Source organism: Gopherus flavomarginatus, chromosome 15 (genome assembly GCF_025201925.1).
Source record: "Gopherus flavomarginatus isolate rGopFla2 chromosome 15, rGopFla2.mat.asm, whole genome shotgun sequence".
Classification (NCBI taxonomy): Eukaryota; Metazoa; Chordata; order Testudines; family Testudinidae; genus Gopherus; species Gopherus flavomarginatus.
Genome location: NC_066631.1, coordinates 11199777 through 11210900, shown reverse-complemented (window position 1 = coordinate 11210900; position 11124 = coordinate 11199777). Strand labels below are relative to the sequence as shown.

Below are 11124 nucleotides of genomic sequence, written 5' to 3'. Positions count from 1 at the left end.
CCTCACTCCTAATTGCACATATTAGGCCCTAATTTATGTAGTAACATATGTATGAAGCCATATTAGATTATAAAGCCATTTGGCAAAATTGCACAGGGAAAATAAGGCACGAGAAGTACTGTCAGGGGTGTGGAACAGTGCAAATCCTTCAGGATGCTATAAGATTAGAACTTTGCTCTGTCACAGTATAGGAGCATTCCAGCTGGGTAAGACGATGTCTACTAGAGTATACCCCTCATGATTAATGGCTTAGGGAGAAAATCAGTTACAGTTTAGATCCAATTCTGTTGCTTGCATAAGAGTTTGGTTTTCTAGTAGGCATTCTTACCACTCCTCTGTTATAGGCTATAAAGCAGTAACCACTCCTACCTCTCATAGCTGCTTAAAGGAGATAAGCAGAAATTAAATCCCTCTCACCACGCTATTGCATACAAACACCCTTTCCAGCCCTCCAAGAGTTTGTTAACCATAAACTCTGTAAACAGTATTGGGAAAAGACTAGATCAAGGATTTCCAGTTCTTTACAAAGGTCCACACACAAGTGGTAGGTTAGGATTTATTTATGTTAAATGACCTTCGCTTCAAGTACAGGGCTAAAGGTCAGAACACCATTTATAACTTGACAGTACAAGGAATGGAGAATATTGTTTAGATTGAGGGTCCCATACAATGTTCTGGTCCAAATAGAGTAATGGTCCAAATTGCTGCTGTGGTCCAAGTGTTCAGTGATCCTCTTCATAGCCAGTCGGGAGAGGATTAGTATGAGGGTTATGAAACAAAGTTTTGTTCCCATCTCCCCATGGGAAGGGCTGTTGAAAGAAGTAATTGATAAGATAGCAGATTTGTCAAATAGTTACAAAGCAAAGGCACAAGAAGTCAACTTCTGTAAACAAACAAACAATGTTTGAGTCTGTACATAATCACAGAATTTGGAAGCCTGGAGTAAGCAAGTTGAAGATGAGCTTACACCTATTACTTGTGGTAACACAACAGGACTTTCTTGAATGCTTGGCTAAATCTACAATTCTAAAGATGGGATAGTTTAGTCAGCACTGCACCTCTTGCAATATGTACAAGCAATTGTGGTAAAAAGACACACTTAAGTGTAGAAATGAATTTACCAGTATCCCAAGATAAAAACTAAACCACAGTACTTTGAACTAAATATTAGAGGCAGCTTATTACAAATTCATTCTACTTATTTTTTAAGTAGCAGTAAATTCAAGAACCATAAACAGCCTGCCACTACTTCCACCCCATTAGGGTTCTTTTATCAATAGCTTCTGCTAGAGATGCCAGTTATGACATTACTTCAGGGATTCTTAGTAGTTTTCATAGCAAGTCCTGCTCTCCCATTTAGCAATTTGGGAAAGACAGGGTGATCTCAACCTGACACCTGTGTGTCCCCCCCCTTGGCTGAGAACCCATGCTTCAGTCCCTTCTACCCTCTCAGTCATGACAATTCCACCCTTTGATCTGCGTGAATGTAAGTTAAGGGGGAAACTATTTATGACCACAACCTTGATGTTTCTTATACATGCCTGAGTGTAAGAAAATTTAAGATGGAAGGAGAACTCAACATCTACATATAAATACCACAGCTGACAGCCTAAAAGCTCTCCCCCTGTCTCAACAGAAGTGAGCTCTTGCTTCATAACAAAACAAATGCAGATATTTTCCCATCAGTCAATTCTATTTCCCATCACTTATACCTATTGCAAAAAACAAAACAAACACACACAAGTAGTAGTATCTTGGAATAAATAATTCAGTGATTGGAGAAGATAAGTACATCCTTAAAAGCATTGTTGCATATACCTTGGTCCGGATGCGGAGGTGAGCATAAGGAACAAACTCTCCTCTTTCATGTTCATGTTGCATCTTTAAGTAGCAGTTCAGCATGCATACACCAACACCAGGAAGAGCAACCACAAAAGACAGGATCTTCCATGTCCGAGCTAATGAAGAAAATAAAATACTGTGAAGATGGTCAACAGTACAGCTAGTCAAACAATGAGAATTTCCATGTGGTCATGCATTTCAAAGTCTGTTTTGAATTAGAAACAAAACAAGTTTTCATAATCTCTCTAAATTCTGAAAATATTTTGGTGTTGGATAAATTGAGATTTGTTTGAAAAATTTTTCAAAATTTTTATATGAAAGCAGTAGGGACGTGATATAGCATCTAGTATTACATTCAAAATGACAAATGCTATATTCCAAAGTTCTATTAAATTTTCCAAAACAAGTTGTGTTGAAAACATTTAAGGGAAGTTTCAAAGTCTTCAGTTTTGTGGAAAAAAAAGTTGGTTTAGTCAGTGTTTTGGCAGAAGACTTGTAATAAATATCTTCTGAACAGTAGTTTCCGAGACAGTACCAAGGTTCTTATACTGCACTAACTCCCTGAATATTTCCTACATCTGTGCTGCATTAATTCAGCAGACAAGCACCCTGGGCAGACATCTTCCAATGCAATAGTTTTCAAACTGGACTACCCATGTTCTAGAAACACTTTCCCCATCAGCAAATTGATGCACTTAGAGAACCATGCAGAATGTGGCTAAGGAGAACTGGATTTAGTTGTACGGTGCATTGCATTCTCAGTGTCACTGCACAAAATAGTTACTCCATAAGGGTTAGGATCTCTTGTGAAATAGCCCCTTGACTCTCTTCTATCCCCACGGGTGTACACAGCACCTTATAAACACATGCTACAACCCCCAAAGTGCACGTATAGGGCGCCCTGTCTGCGTAAGGATAATTATACCAGAGTGATTACACCAATCAGTGGAAACTCTTGCAACAGGGAAGACTTCTCTGGTGCATTAAGGCTTTGCACGAATGTAAGCGCATCATTGCAGAGTCCCTAATGGCGGCGGGCCCTCGGACCAAGGAGGAATATACCCTTGTGATTTTTTTTACACAAGGGGCATTCAGAGACACCTCCCCACCCCCAGCCCAGCGGGAGGGAGACGCACAGACTCGGGGCGGAGCAGGGAAGAGGCGTCTCCCCCGCCCCAAGAATGGGTTCGAACGGCGGCTTACGGCCTCAAGCCCGTTCCGGTCTCCCCTGGCCTGCAGGCGCTTTGCTCAGCGCAAGGTCACCGGGTCATCGCCAGCCCCGCCCGGTCGCGGCTCTCCCGTTACCTGCCCCGGCCTCCCCGTGAGCCACTGCCGACATAAGCCGCCCCAACGGAGCCCGGGGAGCGCCGGCGAGAAGCAGCCGCGAGACTCTTGCGAGCGCCGCCATCTCTACCGCTCAGGCTTGTCTGTGGGTGGGGCAGCTTCCCGGATCACCGGAACAGGCAATAACCAGGCGGGAAGACGGCGGCCTACGTGGGACACACTAGCATACCATGCGCATGTGCGCCAATCTACTACATCCGGACCCACGTGAGGATTGCCCATAGACTCGTACTGAGCATGCGCCTGCTCCGAACGGGTTCTAGCTCCAGGCTGACATTGAGGACTGCACTCTGCTGTGGTCAAAGGCCTCCTTACCGCGCATGCGCCAATGGGAGGCCTCTCATCAGTCACGTGGTTCCTTTGGCGCGTCTCCTGGCTGACAGACGTTTTGGACGTCGAGCTGTCTCCGGGACCGGCTGAGAGGGACCTGCGCTGCGCAGTGTACTCAGCTAGACGGACAGCGCCCGCGCGGTGTAGAGGCGCCGAGCGCCAGGGCTGGAACCGGACAGGCTCGTGGAGCGTGGGAACGGTGGCTCTAGGCAGCATGAGGGGGGGTTCTAGAGCAGTAGTCTGGGGTTCTAGAGCAGCAGGGCTTGGGGTGGAAGGTGCTGTGGGCAGTGAAAGGGGCTGCTAGGGAGGGGACTGGAGGGTGTTCTGGAGCAGCATGGGGGAGAGCAGTCAGGTGGGTTTCTTGAGAGGCAGGAGTTGGTTCTAGAAGAGCACTGTGGGGTTCTAGAGGAGCCAGAGCTGAAGGAGAACAGGACTCTTGGACCTGCAGGTATCAATAGGCGGTGACGGATGGAGACAGGTCTCCTGGTTAGATGCTGTGCAGGGCTGCTAGAAAGTCAGCACAAGCACTCACTTAGAAGGGAGGAGGGGTGTGGGGTGGCAGTTCAAAACCTCTTCTCTGGTAGGTGTGGCCAGAAAGTGGGAACATTTTTTTAAAAGCCCCAGTGACAAGAGGAACAGTGGTGTTACTTAGAGCAAGACATTACACGTGGAGTGACATGATTTTCAGAAAACTGAATAGCTGCCTGGAAGTGGGGTAGAAATTGAAAGTATGATGAGCTGTTTCCCTTTGGGCTGCAGGGAAAACCTTCCAATCAAGGTGGAACTTTGGTCCGTTCAAGCACTCTGGAAGAGTAGAAGAAAATCCTGGTGCCCTGGTTCTAGCCCAGTAAAAGAGCTCACAATGCCCACAGCTCTGTGTGAGCCACTTCTGAGTGCAGAATAGCTTCTGCATTTGCCTCTGTAGCCGCTGCTCTGCTAGGCCCTAACTCATCACTTTAGGATGTGAAGACTGCTCTGACTATGTCAGTAAAAGTACATTTTCCAAATGAACATACTCTTACGGACCTCACTGATTTATTTCTAATATACTGGTTCATATACTGGTTCTAATATATATTTGATTACATTAATAGAATAAATTTACAGTCTAAAAGAAGTATGCAATCTTTTACCCCTTTTACAACTAGACAGAAGTCAAGAAGTGGTTCTCATCTTTGGAGTGGACATGGATCATGAAACTTTTCTTTTTTTTGTTTTTGTTTTATTTTCTACATCCTGTGTTTTAATTTAAAAAAATTTCTAGGCCCTGTGGTTGCAAAGAAAACATACTGAATGCAAATAGCTGCAGAACTTAAGTCTAATAAATATATAGGGCTGGAACCTGTGTATTTGATGACATTTTCCTAAAGAATCTATAAATTATACATTCTGATATTATTTGTACAATATGAAATCATCAGCTGTATATATTTTGGCCTAAACACTGCATTCTGCGACATGGAGGTAAATCCTAAGGAATTGCATTGAAGTCAGTGGAGTTACTTCAGGTTTACACTGATGTAAACAAAAATAGAATTTGAACCATGGAATGTACGTAGGCCTTGTAACCTGTCCAGCCGTCTCCCATGTGCCCCTTTGTGGTCTAGAATCATGCTAGAGGCAGTCCAACTCAGTTTCTCCTCTTGGACTATTCAAATAAACTTCACTTGAGGCTTTTTCTTGGTCAGAATAACCCTCCTTGGGGACTGGGTTTATTAATATCAAATAAACTGTAAATAAACCCCTTGAACAAAGTCCATTCGTAAGTCCACACAACCCAACGTGTTTCTTCCTCTTCCCAGGCTTTCCTGTGTGGGACCTTTGCAGTCACTTTCCTACTTGGTCAGATTTTCTCCCAGCCCATCCTGCCTAGAGAGCTTTCTTCACTCTAGTTTCTACCACAGCTTCCTGAGCATCTCCTCCTATTCCCTTTCAACTGCAACATCATAGTTCTTGTACACTGGAATCACCAGATTTCTCTCAGGTGGGGCTCATCCTGCAATCAGGGTTTACTTAGCCCCAGGCTCTCCAGCTCATACGTCAAGTCAGCCTATTACAGGCCCTATATGGCACAATTTTTTTTAAGTATAGCATTTGGGGTTTGTTCGTTTATTGACCGAAAGTGCAACAGATTTTGGGTTAGAAGATCACAAGAGAAAAAAGTCACAAACACTGCTTTCTACCTTACTAGCTGCTATTTTAGAACTAAATTTAAAAGAGAAAACCTATTCTTCTCTGTCCACCATTGAATGAATCACTAATCCATTGTACTAAATTTCAAGGGCCAAATTCAGCCCTGCTGTAAGTGAATTCAGCTGCCACTGAAGTCAAAGTCCGTTGTGCCTGCTTACCAATGTCTGAATTTGGCCCCGACACAGTTTTCTGTGCTTAACCAGCACAGTTCTTCAGTTCTCTTCTGGGAGTGCCATTTAGTGGAGTCTGACTGATGCCCATGTGAACAGAGCAGGTACAGTTTCAAAGACTCATCAACTCTGCAGTAAACTCAGAGGATTCCTGTTCTTGGTAGTACAGGTAGCAACAGAGAACGGAAAGTAGAGAAGCTGGGGAGTTCAAACTAAGAACAGCAGCAAGGTTTGATCTGTGTGTGAATGATGGAGAAGGAACCAGATTTTCCATCCATCCTGACAGTTCAAATGGAAAAAAAGGGATGACCACTTCCTAAGAGAAAAAGAAGTGCTGGTGTCTGCTGAAAAAAGAGTCTGAGAAATGATGGGGCACAGAAAGAAAGAACAGTGAGGACCCAAATACACAGGTACATTTTGTCAAGATTATTTTATTACACAGTAGTTCACTGGCTGTGTTGTAAGACCCTGTCCATTATGCTTCAAAGTACGTTGCATGCCCCTGATTAATACACGTTTGTACACTAAGGACTCGGGCCCTGATTCGGCAAAGCATTTATGCACATGCTTAAGTCTTTGCTGTATCAGGATGGGATTAATACTCTCTTAAACTCTTTGCGGTTTTGGGGCCTGGATATTACAGCTCCCAAATAGAGAACTCCCATTTGATTTCATATGGAGTTCAGCATGTGTCAGGCTTGCAGGATCAGACTCTAATAAGATGTTTTGAAATTAATATTTTTATCAACAGAAGGTACATATTTTGTAGTGTTTAAATGAATAGACCAAGATTATAAGTGCTTTATTATAGTTATAAAACAAAATACCATTTCTGTAGCAAGTTCAATATAGACAATACACTCCTATATTTACAGCCAGAGAAGAGGAAGGTAAAGAAGTAAGAGACATCTACCCTTTCAAACCAGACCTGGCTAACATCAGTGCTGGCCATACAAATGGAACCAGTCGAGCAAAGAAAAAGGAAAGAAACCAGAAAAGGTGAATTAGCTAAACCAACAGCAAGCTGCTCCACCATGATCAGAGGAGAAGCATAAGATGGGAGTATTCAAAGTAGCTGTATGAGCCAAAGTTTGAAGATCTTAGTGCTCTGGGTAGAGTCCTAGGCCATTTCATCACAAATTCAAGGACTTAAATGCGCTCAGGTTTCAGTAATGTATGTTGAATCCCAATTAGACATATCTAGAATGGATGTCATACCTCCCCACTTTGAAGAAACACTTGAATGCTTTTCCGTTTGAAAGCTGTTTTTTTGTGTGTATCATGGGCACTTTTGACCTTAGGGGTAGAACCTTCCTTTTTCCTTCCCTCTCATACCACTCCCAATGTTTGGTTCTAGGGGTTTTAGTTTAGAGAGTTTTTAAAATGTAATTATGCTTTCTAATTTCTTTATTGATGTACAGCAATCCTTGGCAAGAGGAGAGTGGCACATTGTTAATAGAATGTAATTAGTCATTGTTCATTATTACTGATATCTTCCTCCATTAATCACAATTTTTTACCAGACTTTGGGGTTCACATTTTCTTTAGGTGGCAGTCTCAATCACTTGGCATTATCTGAGTTGAATAACTCAAATAATTGCTTGTGGAATAAGAACTCTTTCACTTCCATATCAGTGGTTCATACGTGGCCCACATTTGTAATGACCACTAATTGTTACTATTTGATAACTGTTGGGTGGCTTGTGTGATGTGTTTGATGGGTTTCAGTTCATTATCTAGTGACACCACAAAAAGGTAGGTATTGACACCACAAAAACTAATCTGCTCTTGGCACCGATAGTGCTTGGCACATTTGTTAATCTAGCAGATTAAGAGTCTCAAGGGACAAGGAAACTGATCTCTCTAATGCTGCAAGTAATCTATCCAGTCCAGAACATAAAATGGACGGATAGATGTGTGCTTCATCTTGTGATTAGAGAACAGACTTAAGAGTTTGCGGTTCTAAAATTTCTGCCTCTACCACTGATTCTGTGTAATCTTGGGCAGGTCATTCTGGGCCAGATTGCTATGAGCTCCCTTTTCTATTTGGGATAGTCATCTCTGATATAGGCTAGTATAACCCTAGGGTACCAAATATGAATCTGGCCTTCTGTGGCTTAGCTGTCCTGAATCCGATTCACTACCATATGTTCCTCCGCATTGTGCTGGTTTGACTCCATTGAAATCTGTGTATTACATTGATTTAAAACTGAAGTACTGTAGAGGTGAATCATCACTCCTGTCTGTATAAATGAGGATGATAGTTCTTATCTATATTTGTTAGGAATGTTGGGAGGCTTAAAGGCCTGATTCCCTTCTCACGTCAGTGGGATAAATCAAGAGAAACTTCACTGATTCATAGATTCCAAGGCCAGAAGAGAGCAGTGTGATCATCTAGTCTGACCTCCTGCATAAAACTTCCCAGAAATAATTCCTTTTGAACTAGAGTGTATCTTTAAAAAAATCCAATCTTGATTTAAAAATTGCCTGGAATGGCGAATCCATGACCCCTGGTAGATTGTTCCAGTGGTTAATAGCCCTCACTGTTAAAAATGTACACCTTATTTCTAGTCTGAATTTGTCTAATTTCAATTTCCAGCCCGTGAATCTTAGTATACATTTGTTTACTAGACTGAAGAGCCCATTATCAAATACTTGTTCCCAATGTAGATACTTACAGATTGTGATCAGATGTGGTGGGGTGTACCATCCACAATCTCACACTGTAGAAGGAGGTTTATGAACCTGCTCTGGGCCCAGGCAGTCCCTCCCCATCATACCTGTAAAGCTTTCGCAAGGTAGGGGAAGAGCTTAAAAAGGGAATTAGAGTAGCTTGCTGGAAGGCAGAGGGGAGGTACGATGACCTGTACTCCTGGAAAGGAGCACCATAGGAGCTCTTGTTGTTTGAGGTCTGGTGGTGCTGACTCAAACAAACCTGTAGCTGCAAAGGAGGTGACTTTTGAAGGTCAGAAACATTATTTTTGTGTTCAGTTTTTATTTTACCTTGTGGGAAGAGGGGCACTGATAGGAAGTGCTCCTGGGAGGCAGCTGCATAGCACCCTAAGGCTTAGCTGCCTATCATTTGGCCCTTGATCAGAACCTTGTGGAGCGAGTGGACCTGGACTCCCCTATCAACCTCTAAAAAGGGGACAATGACAGAAGTCTAAATCTTTAACAGGGAACCAAGTTGGGGAATACCCTGAAGGTGCAAGGATCCAGGCCCCAAGATCCCGAACCAAGGGGAAAGCCCTGAATCCCTTGCTGACTTCTGAGGACTTCCACATTATTGAACTCTTTATGTGAATCCTGAAGGGTAGATTTGAATGTGTGACCTGGTCAGAGGATGAAGTCACTAAAATGACAACCTACCACCAAGTGGAGTTACAGTGAGAAAGGGGAATGTCTGGGAGGAAGACAACTTGCCATACCGCTGCTTGATCACTAGGCAGCGCTGATGGTGAGTCCAGTAACTCCTCACTTAAACTCATCCTCGTTAATGTTGTTTCATTGCTGATCAGTTAGGGAACATGCTCATTTAAAGTTGTGTAGTGCTCCCTTCTAACTTCATTTGGCAGCCACCTGCTTTGTCTACTGCTTGCAGGAAGAGCATCCCCTTGCAGCTAGTTGGGAGGGGGGGCTTGGAACCAGGGTGGACTGGCAGCTCCCTATCAGCTCCCCGCTCCCCTAAGTTCCTTGTGCACCAGCTGCCTGAAGTTCAGCTGTGTCCCTCCCCCCACTGCCATGTGCTTCTCCTGCCCTCTGCCTTGGAGCTGCTCCCCGAGACTCCTGCTTGCTGTGCCAGAGGAGAGGGAAGGAAGAGGGAGGCTAATGTCAAGGTGTCCCCTTCCCCCCTGCTCCTGCACCCTACTTACCCCGTCTTCCATAGCGGTCTCAGCAAGCTGATCTAATTAATAAGGCAGTGTACTTAAGGGAAATGCTTAGGGGCGGCTCTAGGTATTTTGCCACCCCAAGCACTGCAGGCAGGCTGCCTTCGGCGGCTTGCCTGCGGGAAGTCCCTGGTCCTGCGGATTTGGCGGCATGCCTGTGGGAGGTCTGCCAAAGCCGCGGGACCAGCGGACCCTCCGCAGGCATGCCGCTGAAGGCAACCTGCCTGCTGCCCTCGCGGCGGCCAGCAGAGCACCCCCCGTGGCTTGCCGCCCCAAGCACGTGCTTGGCTTGCTGGTACCTGGAGCCGCCACTGGAAATGTGCATATCTCCCTCCATTCCTGCTGCCTTGCAGAGTGAGAGAGTTAACCCTTGAGGGCTCAGCCAATTGCTAGTTCATCATTTTGCAGTAAGGGAAATGTCCCACCCTCTGACTCCTCCACCTCAACCAAGCTTCAGAATCATCATCACTGTGTATCAGTATTAAATTGTTTGTTTAAAACTTATGCTATCTGTGTGTGTATATATATATAATATAGTCTTTTGTCTGGTGAAAAAAAAATTCCCTGGAACCTAACCCCCTCCTTTACATTAATTCTTATGGGGAAATTGGATTCGCTTAATATCATTTAAAGTCGCATTTTTCAGGAACATAACTATAATGTTAACTGAGGAGTTACTGTATTCCCAGGTAACCATCTCCTTGTTAAACTAAATTGAACTCTTGAGGCTATTACAATACGGCATGTTTTCTGATTATTTAATCATTCTTGTGGCTCTTCTCTGAAGTCACTGGAAACCTGTCAGTGTAAAACCCCCTGTGAGTAAGAGCTTAGAACAGAGAGACAACTAAGTGAGTCTATAAAATCATTAATGGTGTGGAAAAAGTGAATAAGGAAGCATTATTTACCCCCTTCACATAACAAAAGAACCAGAAGTCATATAATGAAATTAATAGGCAGCGGGTTTAAAACTAACATAAGGAAGTACTTCTTCACACAACACAGTCAATCTGTGGAACTTGTTGCCAGCAGATATTGTGAAGGTCAAAAGTATAATTGGATTTAAAAAAGAACTAGATAAGTTGATGGAGGATACAGTAGGTCTATCAATGGCCATTAGCCAAGATAGTCAGGGACACAATTCCGTGATCTGGGTGTCCCTAAACCTAACCTCTGAATGGCAGGGGATGGATCGCTCCGTAATTGCCCTGTTCTATTAATTCTGTCTGGTGCATTTGGCACTTGCCACTGTTGGAAGACAGGATGCTGGGCTAGATTGACTGTTGGTCTGACTCTGCCCTGCCATTCTTCTGTTATGTAGCATATTTGGACCTAAATTCCTGAATTTGGAAAAGCAT

At 43.8% G+C, this 11124-nt stretch overlaps 1 protein-coding gene across 1 annotated transcript; it reads right to left on the bottom strand.

Annotated features, from left to right (window-relative positions):
• Positions 1–542: 542 nt before the first annotated feature.
• Positions 543–3336, bottom strand: LOC127034629 (cytochrome c oxidase subunit 6A1, mitochondrial). The gene is made up of 3 exons (XM_050923671.1): positions 3148–3336; positions 1819–1958; positions 543–809 (listed from the first exon to the last, which is right to left on the bottom strand). Exons 1-3 carry the CDS (start codon positions 3248–3250, stop codon positions 723–725), a joined length of 330 nt encoding a protein of 109 aa, XP_050779628.1. The 5' UTR covers positions 3251–3336; the 3' UTR covers positions 543–722.
• Positions 3337–11124: the final 7788 nt, after the last annotated feature.